We start from the raw sequence: 15,739 nt of genomic DNA, 5'->3' as shown, positions 1-15,739 counted from the left end.
CACTGCGATGCTGTGCCACTCGGGAGGCCCTATGCAACCTTACTTTCAATGGTCGCAGCTAGTTACTAGACTAGTAAGGGACCGTACATTTGCAATATGGCGGCGGGCCGTGCACCGGGGCCAGATCTTCCGGGAAGTCATCGAACGAAGTCTCTCGGACATTCGGTTTCCGTTTGATAAAAATTTCAAATTTTGGTCATTTTTCCATTGTCCCGGAAAATACCACCAGAGGGCGAATGTAATCATATTGCAAATGTACAAAACATAACCAATCACAACGTGGCCTTTTCTCCTAAACGGAAAAGACTTCGAAGATGAAACTTGGTGAGCATAGGTTTGGCATAATGGGCAGTTGGCCCCGAACAAGATGGAGTCGAGGCCTCAACGCTTTTTGAGTTAAGACCATTATTCTGGGATTTAAGGTCAAAAACTCAATATTCTATAAGAGCCTACCCCAAGGAGGATATGTCACTTTCAGCTTCCTGTGTCAACCGGAAGTGCATTAAAATGGTGTCATAGGGGCTGTTTCGAAGGGTTACTGACCTGAACGCACGAACAAAACGTAGGTATTTGAATATAACTATGGATTATTTGGAACCAAAACAACATTTGTTGTTGAAGTAGAAGTCCTGGGAGTGCATTCTGACGAAGAACAGCAAAGCTAATCCAATTTTTCTTATAGTAAATCTGAGTTTGCTGAGGGCCAAACTTGGTGGGTGTCAAATTAGCTAGCCGTGATGGCCAGGCTATCTACTCAGAATATTGCAAAATGTGCTTTCGCCGAAAAGCTATTTTAAAATCTGACACCGCGATTGCATAAAGGAGTTCTGTATCTATAATTCTTAAAATAATTGTTATGTATTTTGTGAGTAATTAAGTAAATTCACCGGAAGTTTGCGGTGGGTATGCTAGTTCTGAACATCACATGCTAATGTAAAAAGCTGGTTTTTGATATAAATATGAACTTGATTGAACAAAACATGCATGTATTGTATAACATAATGTCCTAGGAGTGTCATCTGATGAAGATCAAAGGTTAGTGCTGCATTTAGCTGTGGTTTTGGTTTTTGTGACATATATGCTTGCTTTGAAAATGGCTGTGTGATTATTTTTGGCAGGGTACTCTCCTGACATAATCTAATGTTTTGCTTTCGCTGTAAAGCCTTTTTGAAATTGGACAATGTGGTTAGATTAATGAGAGACTTGTCTTTAAAATGGTGTAAAATAGTCATATGTTTGAGAAATTGAAGTTATAGCATTTTTGAGGTATTTGTATTTCGCGCCACCCGATTCCACTGGCTGTTGACTAGGTGGTACGCAAACGTCCCACCTTGCCCAGGGAGGTTAACATAGGGCTATATATCATTTGGGCAGTATAAACGCCATTTGGACATGGTTAACTGACTTTCGGGTTTGGAAACCGACTTCCTATGATCGTACATTGCAAATGGACAAAACATCCTGATTTGGCACATTCAATACTTTCATATTGCATTTGGACATTTATGGCATTTGGCAAAAAAACAAAAAAAAGATAAGTGACTTTTGACTTCGACTTTTGACTTCCTATGAAATCATACTGCAAATGGACAAAACATTTGCCTTATGGACAAGTTAAATTAAAAAAAATATATAAAAAAATGAAAATAGTATGTTCATACAGTTCTTATACATGTATAATTGGCCCAAAAAATAAAATAAGTCAAAATACCTTTGAAAAACAGTCCAGAAAGCACTTTAAGGGGGTGATAGGTTTTAGAATTTCTTTTCATATTTTCAAAATTTTAACTTGGGTCTTGACTTGTTACATTTGCAATAAGAAAAATTTACGGTGGAACGCGCTCGCCATCTATTGGATTTTTGCTGTGTGACACTTGACATTTGCAATATGTTTTGAATGAAACGGCATCCAAATGAGTGGTATTGTACATCGTGTATGTGTTTCGTACAGTGCCAATAAGTTCATTCTTTTTTGTCCGTTTCAAGGGGGGGGGGGGGGGGGGGGGCTTCCCTTACATACACTTAGGACGTCATTAAAACTCGTTTTTCAACCACTCCACAAATGTCTTGTTAAACTATAGTTTTAGGAAAGTCGGTAGGACATTTACTTTGTGCATGACACAAGTCATTTTTCCAACAATTGTTTACAGACAGACAGATTATTTCACTGTATCACAATTCCAGTGAGTAAGAAGTTTACATACACTAAGTTGACTGTGCCTTTAAACAGCTTGGAAAATTCCAGAAAATTCTGTCATGGCTTTAGAAGCTTCTGATAGGCTAATTGACATCATTTGAGTCAATTGTAGGTGTACCTGTGGATGCATTTCAAGGCCTACCTTCAAACTCAGTGCCTCTTTGCTTGACATCACGGGAAAATCAAAATAAATCAGCCAAGACCTCAGAAGAAAAAGAAATTGTAGACCTTCACAAGTCTGGTTCATCCTTGGGAGAAATTTCCAAAACGCCCGATGGTACCACGTTCATTTGTACAAAAAATAGCACGCAAGTATAAACACCATGGGACCATGCAGCTGTCATACTGCTCAGGAAGGAGATGCATTGTCTCCTAGAGATGAACATACTTGTGAAGATGCTGGAGGAAACAGGTACAAAAGTATCTATATCCACAGTAAAACGAGTCCTATATCGACATAACCTGAAAGGCCGCTCAGCAAGGAAGAAGCCATTGCTCCAAAACCGCCATAAAAAAATCCAGACTACGGTTTGCAGCTGCACATGGGGGCAAAGATGGTACCTTTTGGAGAAATGTCCTCTGGTCTGATGAAAAAAATATATTTAACTGTTTGGCCATAATGACCATCATTATGTTTGGAGGAAAAAGGGGGAGGCTTGCAATCCTTAGAACACCATCCCTAGCGTGAAGCCAGGGATGGCAGCATCATGTTGTGGGGGTGCTTTGCTGCAGGAGGGACTGGTGCACTTCACAAAATAGATGGCATCATGAGGAGGAAAATGATGTGGATATATTGAAGCAACATCAAGACATCAGTCAGGAAGTTAAAGCTTGGTCGCAAATGGGTCTTCCAAATGGACAATGACCCCAAGCATACTTCCAAAGTTGTGGCAAAATGGCTTAAGGACTAAAGTCAAGGTATTGGAGACGCCATCAAAAACCCATGACCTCAATCCTGTAGAAAATGTGGGCAGAATTGAAAAAGTGTGAGCGAGCAAGAAGGCCTACAAACCTGACTCAGTTACACCAGCTCTGTCAGGAGGAATGGGCCAAAATTCACCCAACTTATTGTGGGAAGCTTGTGGAAGGCTACCCGAAACATTTGACCCAAGTTAAACAATTTAAAGGCAATGCTACCAAATACTAATTAAGTGTACGTAAACTTCTGACCCACTGGGAATGTGATGAAATAAATAAAAGCTGAAATAAATAATTCTCTACTATTATTCTGACATTTCACATTCTTAAAATAAAGTGGTGGTCCTAACTGACCTAAGACATGGAATTTTTACTAGGATTAAATGTCAGGAATTGTGAAAAACTGAGTTTAAATGTATTTGGCTAAGGTGTATGTAAACTTTCGACTTCAACTGTAGAAGGGGACCATGAGACCCAATGTTGTATTGTCAATTTCTATTCTGACTTGTAAATTGGAGAAAGACACCCCCTGTTTATCTGAATTTGTAAGGCTAAGCACTATATCAATGATAGGCTACATATGAGTCACTGCCAATATCTCTCACCCCAATGTATCCTATTAAATTACATTTTTATTCTTACTATGTATTGCATGTTTGAGATTATATGCTGTTATGTTTCCAACTCACTAATAAATGGCCAGAAGGTTTCCACATTTAAGCTATATTTTTAGAAGTTAAATATTGGTAGGCCAAACGCATTAATAAATGTGACTTGTTTCAGTAAACTAAGCGCATGCGCACTTCACTACTTCACAGGAGCGGCATTTGAACGTAAACTTTTATTTTTATCAAAACACGTTTTTTGGCAAGAATTCCTTCCTGAACATGTGAACTTTCATGTGCCTTAATAACAAACTTGTAAGCCATCTACGAATACAAATAAAATTGTTAAAATTACGAGCTGAGTGGCTTAGCCATTGAAAAAGTTGGCAGCCTTCCATCTAGCCATGGTTGGCTGAGATAATGAGTGGGCTGGACATGCTGAGAGATGAGTCTGCCATGTAGCACGCCTCTGTCTATAATATGAGCTGGTCAGCATGTGTAGTTAATCCAACACAGCTTTTTTTAAATATATCACGTGGTAGAACTGCATAAGTGTTGCTCTCCACTTTCTGGAGGACAGTTTTGAAATCAGTGGAATTAAAGAGTATGATACCTAAGGATAAAATTCTGGCGTTTGATTGCAAATAGGACAACCATGGCATCTGCGACAGAGAGGGAGAAGTGTCCATCCATGTATACGGGTAAGAGTCTAGCTAACTATATTTTACGGTATTACAAGTTTCAAATCGTCGGGTCTTTTTCATTTCAAGTTAGTGTTCTGTTAGCTAGCAAGCTAACGTTAGCCTAGTTAAATATAGGTTAAATAAACAAATTAAAAAAAACACGAGTTGGGATTATGGGGTTCATTGTTTAGCTAGCTAGATGGCTAAACAAGAGACTCCAATATGCAAATAACTATTTCAATAGAATGTTTAAGATGTTACTGCGACAACTGTCGATAGATGTAGCTGGTAAATTCGCTCTGGCTATCTACTCCGATTTCAGAGCACTCTCGTCCAAATGTGCAAGAGAGCAGAATAACCAACGAATTTCTGAACGCTCAACACCTGTTGAATACGGCCAGTGTCAGTAAACTTGGCAAAAAAAGATATATATATATATATAAAAATAAATATAAGAGAAGATTCAACACTTCCTTAAACATTTTCAATCAATGAATGGTGGGTATGAAGACCAAAACATTCAAAGTTGTGACAGGATGCCTCCTCCACTGTTTCACTAAGCAATGGTACCATTTCACACCAGGGTGTTCACCATATTTGAGACTATCACAGAAATGTGGTAAGTGTGTTAATATAATCTGGTAAGCAGTAATATGTTAGGAATGATGATTGAATAACATCCTGGATGTAAAATTTGGCTAGGGATCAGGGTTTCAAAGGTGGTTCAAGACACATCATGATTACAATTTGTAAGTCGCTCTGGATAAGAGCGTCTGCTAAATGACTTAAATGTAAATGTAAATTACCAACCTCTTCTGTTCCTGGGACAGAGCAACAATGCAGCACACCCAAAAGTGGGAAAATAAGTATTGGTCAAATGTGCAACTATTGAAAATAAGGTCTTATAAGTGCATTTATAAAATGGTTAATAACTAGAAGTAAATAATTGGCTCAACATTTGGCAAACACTGACCAGTTATTGCACTATTTTAACCAATGCTATGTGACCGTTTATTAAATGGTTTATAATTAGGGATGTTAACAGTTAACCGTTAATAGGCAAGCCGCCGAAAATACATTTGACCGGTCATGCTTATCGTATAGGTTAATTTGCATAATTTGGTGGAATTCAATTGCCACGTGTGTATTTCCGTTAGTCATCATGCATCTTATTTATCACATGCATACAGAGCCTAGTTTGAGGAGCGGCGTAGCCTACCACCTGTCAGACAGCGCCAGAGCAGCTCCTCACTGGAGTACAACCTGCTTTTGTAAGCCCAGTCATTTCGCAACTAATAACAATTCTAAATGCAATCATGTGTTAAAAACGTTGACGACCACGATTAAAAAAGGGAGCTATTTCTATTTCTCAATCTCAACTCTCAATTAAAGTGCACCTCTCATTTGCCATTTGAGTATAAGGCTATAGTCAACAGTAGGCATGACACCAGCGCGTCACCCACCACTTTGCAATGTGAGCTTGAGGCAGTTATTATTTGAAAGCTGAACATTTTTACTTTACTTCAAATAATGAGGCATGTCTTACTTTGCTTCAAAGTAGCCTTGCAAAAATCCATCCATAGAAACATGGAGGCAATTATTTTAGAAAGAATTCCTGATGCCATTAACCAGCATTTCTTAACTGTTCTATTGGTTTTCATATCAACTTTCTTTCATTGTCCAGAAGTCAAAGGCACAATCCTTGTCATCTTGGCAACGCATCCTAGTTGTTGTTACAGATTCCCCATCTTGCTACATTTCTAACGCAGATGTCACATATGGAACAGCTTACATTAGGTACGCTGTTTAGAACGGTGTTTCTAAATTGCGGGAAATTACTTTTTATTAGCAGCTTCATTACAGGAGTTGCATGTTCAATCATAGGCTGTAGCATTTTGTCTGTAAGACGATATGCTTGCTACTGTTGAACGTTCCATTAAGCTCTTAATGAAAAATGTCTGGAAAAGGCGAAGGGAGAGGTTCGATTCGCGGCGAAATCTGTCTAAAACAAGCCAAATGGGTTTCTGTGTCACCTCCGGATGAAAGGCCTGCCCAAATTAAACTGCCTGCTACTCAGACTCTGAAGGTAGGATATGCATATTATTAGTAGATTTGGATAGAAAACACTCTGAAGTTTCTAAAACTGTTTGAATGATGTCTGAGTATAACAGAACTCGTATGGCAGGCAAAACCCTGAGAAAAATCCAACCAGGAAGTTGAAAATCTGAGGCTTGTAGTTTAATTGATTCCCTATTCAAACTACAGTGACTTAGGGGTCATTTTGCAGTTCCTAAGGCTTCCACTAGATGTCAACAGTCTTTAAAACGTTGTTACAGGCTTCTACTGTGACCTGGAAGGGAATGACAGTCATTTCAACCAGGTGTCTGGCTGAGTGCCATTAGATCATTCACGCGCGTGGCCGTCAGTGGGAGGTGATTTCATTTTCCTTTCTGAAGACAAAGGATTTGTCCGGTTGGAATATTATCGAAGATGTATGATAAAAAAATCCTAAAGATTGATGCTATACATTGTTTGACATGTTTCTACAAACTGTAGTATAACCTTTTGGACTTTTCGTCTCAACAAAATGCACAAGCATGGCGCATTTGGATAACTCGACTGAACGCGCGAACAAAACGGAGGTATTTGGACATAAATATGGAGTTTATCGAACAAAACAAACATTTCTTGTGGAAGTGGGAGTCCTGGGAGTGCATTCCGACGAAGATCAAAAGGTAAGTGAAGATTTAATACTATTTGACATTTCTTTACTCCAGAACTTGGCGGGTAACTGTATAGCTTGCTTTGATGGCTGAGCTTTGTACTCAGAATATTGAAAAAAAAATGTGCTTTCGCCGTAAAGCTATTTTGAAATCTGACACAGCGGTTACATTAAGGAGAAGTGTATCTATAATTCTTTCAATAACTGTTGTAAAGTTGATCAACGTTTATGATGAGTATTTTTGTAAATTGATGTGCTCATTCACAGGAAATTTTGGAGGCAATACATTTTCTGAACATCACGCGCCAATGTAAAATGGGGTTTTTGATGTAAATATGAACTTTATCGAGCAAACATACATGTATTGTGTAACATGAAGTCCTATGAGTGCCATCTGATGAAGATCAAAGGTTAGTGATTAATTTTAGCTGTATTTCTGGTTTTTGTGACGCCTCTCCTTGCTTGGAAAATGGCTGAGTGGTTTTTCTTGTCAAGGTGATGTGCTAACATAATCTAATGCTATGCTTTGGCCGTATGCCTTTTTGAAATCGGACAATGTGGTTGGATTAATGAGAATCTTATCTTTAAAATGGGATATAATACTTGTATGTTTGAGAAATTTGAATTATGAGATTTTTGTCGTTTTGAATTTGGCACCCTGCTATTTCACTGGCTGTTGAATAGTGTGTCCCGCAGGTGGGACGGTCACGTCCCACATACCCAAGAGAGGTTAACCAGTTAATGAGGGTCCGTTAGTCAGCAGCAAAACTGACCAAAATTTGAATCCCCATTTCTGATGCATTTACAAATGATTAAATAATCATTAATAACATAATTATACAAATGGAACCTTATGGTAAAGTGTTACCAAAAAATTTATAGGAAAATAGATTTAAAGGTATATCAATTATGGATTTAACATCAGTCCTTCCTTCCACTCCACATGTCTATAAGATAAGTAATAGGCTACATCTCGTATTCACACATCAATACGAACAGCTCAGAATCATCATCAAGTATAGCACATTAGCCCAACAGCTAGTCTCTTACCCATCCCTGGAGCTTTCCCAGGGTTGATGTCCCTGCCTCCCATCCCAGTGGGCTGCCTCCCAGGCCCAGGGTTGATGTCCCTGCCTCCCATCCCAGTGGGCTGCCTCCCAGGTCCAGGCTGCTGTAGAGCTGGTGGCCCCTGCTGCTGTTGGGTCGGTGGTCCTTGTCCTTGTCCTTGGCCCTGCATTTCTGACTGATGACCAGCAGGAGTGCCATTCTTCTCCCACAGGTTGACAGTCTTGTTATTAAACTGGCTGGGGTCTCCCCAAGCCGACGTCCCATCGTCAATGTCCATCTTCCGGCTAATGAATTGCGGTGAAGGTTCCTCCCATCCGCTGGACTCTGGCCCTTCTCCCCCAGGGCCACTGGGGATGGGACCAGCAGTCCAGCCTGAGCTGCTTTGGTTCTGGTGCTGGGGGCCCGGTTGTCTCACCCAGCCCCCTCCTCCTCCTCCCGGTTCCAGCGCTTGTTGCGGTGGGGGCTGCTGGGGCTGTGATTGTTGTTGCTGCTGCTGCGATGCCATGGCGCCTTTCACAGAAGCCGTCTGGCTGTTTGGCATCGGTGATGGGTGCATCTTCCCACCTCCACCCCAACGCCCCTGGTGGGGTTTGGTGCATCCCATTTCCCCCCCCACCCCTCCTCCGCCCCCCCCACCCGTACCTCCTGCCCCCCAGGATCTCCTCGGGGCTCCCTCTTCCCAGCTACCCCACGTACCAACTTCTGAGTCTCCCCCACCGGAGTTACCTCCACCTCCTCCTTTCCTATCCTCTCCCCATCCTCCACCGCTGGATTTAGGCTCTCGCTCTCCCCAGTTCCCCCCACCCCTGTCCCTCTGCCCACCCCACCCTCCTCCATCCCGCCCCATCTCCTTCCAGCCTCCTCCTGTCCCCTTCTCCTCCTGGCCGCCTCCCCAACCACCAACTCCTCCACCTTGGTTACCCTGTTGTCCATTATCTGCCCACCCTCCTCCACCACCTCTACTGCGTTCCCTCCCTCCACCCCACTCCGACCCTTCGTTCCCCCATCCTTTTCCTTGACTCTCCCCTGGTCCTACCCCACCCCAGCCTCCTGTAGGCTTCCCCTGGCCTGGTCCAAGGCCACCGCCTCCTCCCATACCCGCTCCAGTGGTCATTGACCCAGATTGAGTGACGCCAGGAGGGTTTCTCATGTTGGAGCCTAGGGGCGGTGGCCCTTGGTTGGGCATGGAGTTACTGCCACTACTGCTGCCGTTGTTACCACTCTCCCAGCCCTCCCCGGAGCCACCAGAGGTCCCCAGGGAAGGGTTGGAGTTCAGGTTGGGAGCTGAGCCAGGGAGAGGGGTAGGAGCCATTGGATCAGTAGTTGAAGCAGAGCCAGTGGAGTATTGAGAAGATGGACCCATGGGAGTTGGAGCGTTTTGGGATGAAGCAGACGACCCAGACCCACCTTTTCCTGGTTCTAGGTCCCAGGCCACGTTCTGTCTGATCTGGGTCTGGCCCCAGCCCGTGTTGGAGAGGACACGCGGGTCCAGGTCACTGCGGCTGAGCATTGCCTGTAAGGCCACGTCAGGGTTGGGCGGCGGGGGGTGGGAATACCGGTGGTGACCGTACCCGTGGTGCTGATTGCCGCCGCCGCCTCTGGAGTTTCCCCCACCGCTGGATGAATTACCTCCTCTACCGCCCTTGCCTCCCCCCCACTCCCCTGTGTCCCCCCCTGCCCCTCCGTCCCCCTTCTGATTGTCCCAAGCTCTTGTCGTAGTGGTGGATGTTGTCGGAGAGGAAGAGGCGGCAGGGGGGTTGCTGCCCCCACTGCTGCTGCTGCTACTGCTGCGGCCTCCGACACCACCAGCCTCCCCTCCTAGATTTCCACCTCCACCCATCCCACCTGAATTACCTCCCCAGTCTCCAACTGAAGACCCTCGCTCTCCTCCTGCACCCCCTCCCTGAGATACCCCGGGGGTTTGAGTGCTACCCCCACTTCCAGCGCCCCAGGATTTCCCTCCACTACCCCCCTGAGCGCTGTACTTCCACCCCGAGCCTCCACCACCCTCAGCAGCTCCCCCTTCCCAACCATCAGTTCTTGAGGCACCCATTTTGGAGTTAGCAGCAGGGAAAGGCTGGCCTCCCCAAGAGGAGGATGAGGTTTGGGAGGCAGCGAGGTTCTCTCCACCATTGCCTCCTCCCCCACAGTCTGTATCGGCTCCCTCCCCTGTGCCCTCGTTTTTTGGTCCTGCTCCGGTCTCCAGTGCCGCTCCACCCCAACCCCCATCCGAAGGGTGCTCTCTGTCTCTGGATTGCATTTGGTGAAGTTGGTGCTGATGAGTGGATTGATTCACAGCTAGAGGTGGGTTCCCCAGGCCCGGGGCAGACAGAGACCCAGCCAGGCTCTGGAGAAGGGATGGGGGGGGGCCACCCTCAGAGGAAGCTGCCCCAGCCCCATCCTGCTGCACCAGGGCAGGCCAGGCGGAAGGGTTGGCATTTGGGTTGAAGTTGGCACCAGGGATCACCCCACTGCCACCAAGGGAGCCATCAGGGCCCACTGGCAGAGGGGAAGCTTTGGGAATGGAGGGCAATGATGCCCCTGGAGGACCCTGTGAGGCAGCAGATCCCCATACCACACTGACGGACAGCATACATTCATTGGGCATTGAGAACGAGGAAGTGGGTGATGGGGGACTGCCAGGATCGCCACCTTTCCACGAGGCACTGCTGTTCGGCACTCCACCACCTCCCTCACCCGACGAAGCACTACCACTTCCTGTCCCCGAAGCTTCACCTCCTCCTGCTCCGTTCCCGTCGCCAACGGCAATGCTAGGCCACTCCTCCAGGTCCGAGCCGTCCACGATGACCTTCTCCCTGCCCTGAGAGGAGGGCAGGCTGCCAGAGCCAACCCCCCACGTGGAATTTGCATAATTGGAAGAAGTAGTAGAAGAAGCAGCGATTGATGAGGATGAGGTGAGGGGCAGTGAGGGTGCAGCTGGACCCACATAGCCTGGACTAGAATCTGGAAGTGAAACAACATAAAGGCACATTATTAAAATGGAAGGTTAAATAAATATCTACTGTTGACCAATTGTTTAAAACCTCTTGAGGATACCCTAGGATAGGGGGCGCCACAGCGCATTTTGAAAAAAATTCGTTCCCATTTTCAACGGCCTACTAATCAAACTCAGAAGCTAGGACATGCATATACTTATTATATATGGATAGAAAACACCCTAAAGTTTCTAAAACTGTTTGAATGGTGTCTGTGAGTATAACAGAACTCATATGGCAGTCAAAACCCCGAGAACGATTGAAACAGGAAGTGGAATTATGAATTGTGGACTCGACTTCTCATCTTTCCCTATTAATCACACCGTTAACAATGGTTCAGTGAGCACTTCCTATTGCTTCCACTAGATGTCGCCAGTCTTTTCACAGTGGTTTGAGCCTTATACAGTCGAAACTCAGTGAATGAGACGCATTGGAAATTGGTCACAGGGGATGGGCCATCACCATTATGACGCCGGCGGCCCTGTCTACCCCCATCTTTGGAAACGTTTTAAAACACTCTACAACCGTCCCCGTCGAATCTTATTGGCTCTCTTGGTGTTACAGGCCCTGAAGATTAATGTTTTACAACGTTTGACATGTTTGAACGAACCTAAAGGCGGGAAAATCTCATTTTATCCGAAACTGCAGCCCTGTGCACGTCGGAGAATTTGGAGACAGCCCTAGGACGCGCTACCAACAGCAGGCTAATGGAAATGAAGGATGGACTTTTTCGACCGAAAATACATCTGTTGTGGACCTGGGATTCCTGGAAGTGCTTTCTGATGAAGACAACTAAAGGTAGGCGATTATTGACAATATTATACAAGATGAGATGTGACATGCGATTGTTCCAAGATGGCGCCGAGCTCGGTATATTAGCTCATTTTCTGAGTATCGCATCTCCTTTTATCGCAAAGTGTGATTACCCAGTAAAGTTAATTTAAAATCTGGTATGACAGGTGTTCAAGAAATATTCATCTATAAATGTTAGATTGACAATATAAATTTAAAAAATCGTTTTCGAATAGTAATTTAGGGAATTGTAGCACTGTTTCCCGGGACGCATTTGAGGGGAAAATAGTTAGTCAACGTCAGACGCCGATGTAAAATGCTGTTTTTATATATAAATTTGACCTTTATTGAACAAAAGAATGCATGCATTGTGTAACATGATGTCCTAGGTGTGTCATCTGATGAAGTTTGTAAAAGGTTAGTGCTGCATTTAGCTGTTTTTTGGTTATTTGTGATGCAAGTGGTTGGTCGGAAAATGGCTATGTTGCTGCTTTTTACGATGGACTCATCTAACATAATCTAATGATTTGCTTTTCCTGTAAAACCTTTTTGAAATCGGACGACGTGGGTCGATTCAGGAGAGGTGTATCTATAAAACAAAACAAAAAAATTATTAATTTTTTTTATGCTAATTGGCGATATGATTTTTCGCTGGATTTTGATCCCGCTGACGGGATGAGACGCTGAAGAGTTAAGTCTGGACACAGGAAAAAAACATTTTTAGACCAAAACATTATACCAAGAATGAAATAGGAAGGTATAGGATTCACTTTTAAAGTATTTGAACAGAGCCTAAACTTGCATGATGCTCCATGTCGGGACTCGTTCCAGACACCCACCTGAGGCAGCAGCCATGGTTGCATTGGGGCAGTCTCCCCCTCCGCCGGTGCCTCCCCCCAGTAGCATGGAGGACAGCGGCGGCTGGCCCCTCTTCAGTAGCACTTTGTGGTCTTGCTGGCAGCGGAATCGCGGGGGCACTTCGCGGGGCATGTAGCGCTGGGAGGCCTGGGTGCCTGCTGCGGGGGGCTGTCCGTTGGCCACCGCCGGCCGCTTCGCATTGTTCCCACCCTGGGGGGGGGCGACGCCTGCAGCCGCGGTGGCAGGGGAGGGGGATGCCGAGGGGGTGGGTCCAGGGCTGGGGGAAGCAGAGCTGGGGGCGGCAGGAGACTGGGTGGACGAGGGCTTGGTCAATTCTGACACTGCATGGCAAAGGAGAAGATGTATAGAAGTCATTAAGGTGCATAGAGGAAAGAAAGTGATATGAAAATCGAAGGAAATGTCCTAACGGATAATAAACAGTGTACAAAACACCTGCTCTTTCCATGACAGACTGACCAGGCGAATCCAGGTCAAAGCTATGATCCCTTATTGATGTCACTTGTTAAATCCACTTCAAAATCAGTGTAGATGAAGGGGAGGAGACAGGTTAAAGAACGATTTTTAAGCCTTGAGACAATTGAGACGTGTATGTGTGTCATTCAGAGGGTGAATGGGCAAGACAAAAGATTTAAGTGCCTTTGAACTAGGTATGGTAGTAGGTGTCAGGAGCAACGGTTTGTGTCAACAGCAACACTGCTGGGTTTTTCATGCACAACAATGTGTGCATCAAGAATGGTTTACCACCCAAAAGGAGATCCAGCCAACTTGAGGAAAGCATTGGAGTCAACATGGGCCAGCATCCCTGTGGAACACGTGACACCTTGTAGAGTTCATGCCCTGACAAATTGAGTCTGTTCTGAGGGCAAAAGGGGTGCAACTCAATATTAGGAAGGGGTTCTTAATGTTTTGTACACTCAGTGTAAAGCATTGCATGTAGCCATCATCTTCATTTGAAATAAGGGCAGCGGGTAGCCTAGTGGTTAGACTGTTGGGACAGTAATGAAAAGGTTGTTTGTTTGAATCCGCGAGATTAAAAACAATTCTGCTGTTCTGACCTCGAAGGCAGTTAACAACCACCACCAACAATCACAACCAACCACAACCAACAACCAACCAACAACCCCCAACCAACCAACAACCCCCAACCAACCAACAACCACAACCAACCACAACCAACAACCAACCAACAACCCCCAACCAACCAACCCCCAACCCCAACCCCAACAACCAACCAACAACCCCCAACCAACCAACAACCCCCAACCAACCAACAACCCCCAACCAACCAACAACCCCACCAACCAACCCACAACCAACAACCCCAACCAACCAACCCCCCAACCAACCCACACCAACCACAACCAACAACCAACCAACAACCCCCAACCAACCAACAACCACAACCAACAACCACCCACCAACAACCACCCCCAACCAACCAACAACCACAACCAACCACAACCAACAACCAACCAACAACCCCCAACCAACCAACAACCCCCAACCAACCAACAACCCCCAACCAACCAACAACCCCCAACCAACCAACAACCCCCAACCAACCAACAACCACAACCAACCACAACCAACAACCAACCAACAACCCCCAACCAACCAACAACCACAACCAACCAACAACCAACAACCAACCAACAACCCCCAACCAACCAACCCACAACCAACAACCACCCACCAACAACCACCCCCAACCAACCACAACCAACAACCACCCACCACCCCCAACCAACAACCACCCCCAACCAACAACCACCCCCAACCAACAACCACCACCAACCACAACCAACAACCACCCACCAACAACCAACCAACCACCACCAACCACAACCAACAACCACCCACCAACCACCACCAACCACCCACCAACAACCACCAACCAACAACCACCAACCAACAACCACAACCCACCCACCAACAACCCACCCACCAACAACCACCCACCAACAACCACCAACCACCACCAACCACAACCAACAACCACCAACCACAACCAACCACAACCAACAACCACCCACCAACAACCACCCACCAACAACCACCCACCAACAACCAACCACCCACCAACAACCAACCACCCACCAACAACCAACCACCCACCAACAACCAACCAACCACAACCAACAACCACCAACCACCACCAACCACAACCAACAACCACCCACCAACAACCAACAACCACCCACCAACAACAACAAAGGCAGCCCCCCGCACCTCTGAGGGGTTGGCTTAAATGCATAAGACATATTTTTGTTGAATGCAACTAAACAGGCCAGACCGGGGTTGAAATAAATGCATATTTCAAATAATGTGTAGCATGTTTTTTTATTACTTGTATAACTTTATGCGATGTCTGTCCGGTTTATCAGAGACTGTATAAAATGTTAGCAATGTGCTCTTTAGCATTTAGCTAATATTCTCTATAGGATTTTACAAGTACTTGTTAGCATTGCTAAACTTCAAATAACAGCAAGAGGCCATTGTGTTCAGTGCCGGTATTATGCATTTGAACCCAGGCCATACAGACCTGGGTTCAAATGCATGCAGTATTTCAACATTTGTAATAGAAAAAACACTTGTCTGCAGTTGAGAATTTTTCAAATTCAGCACCTGTCAAAGGTTTGGACACACCTACTCATTCAAGGATTTCTTGATTTTGACAAATTTCTACATTGTAGAATAATGGTGACGATATCAAAACTATGAAATAACACATGGAATGTAGTAACAACAAAAAGTGTTAAACAAATAAAAAAATATTTTATATTTCAGATTCTTCAAAGTAGCCACCCTTTGCACAATTCTCTCAATCAGCTTCAACTGGATTGCCTTTCCAACAATCTTGAAGGAGTTCCCACATATAC

General features: G+C 44.9%; 1 protein-coding gene across 5 annotated transcripts in view; it reads right to left on the bottom strand.

The window, feature by feature from the left end:
• LOC106609422 (trinucleotide repeat-containing gene 6B protein) overlaps positions 1–15,739 on the bottom strand; it is a 52,555-nt gene that overhangs the window by 22,473 nt on the left and 14,343 nt on the right. For all 5 annotated transcript variants that reach the window (XM_014208241.3, XM_014208257.3, XM_014208267.3 and 2 more), the window contains exons 4-5: positions 12,821–13,180; positions 8,176–11,157 (exon numbers count right to left, since the gene is read on the bottom strand). In XM_014208241.3, the coding sequence (XP_014063716.3) occupies positions 8,176–11,157; positions 12,821–13,180 (3,342 nt within the window). The remainder of the gene's footprint in view (positions 1–8,175; positions 11,158–12,820; positions 13,181–15,739) is intronic.

This window comes from Salmo salar, chromosome 01 (assembly GCF_965601325.2).
Source record: "Salmo salar chromosome 01, fSalSal1, whole genome shotgun sequence".
Classification (NCBI taxonomy): Eukaryota; Metazoa; Chordata; class Actinopteri; order Salmoniformes; family Salmonidae; genus Salmo; species Salmo salar.
Note: the sequence above shows the minus strand (reverse complement) of the source record. Positions and strands in the feature narration are given on the sequence as shown.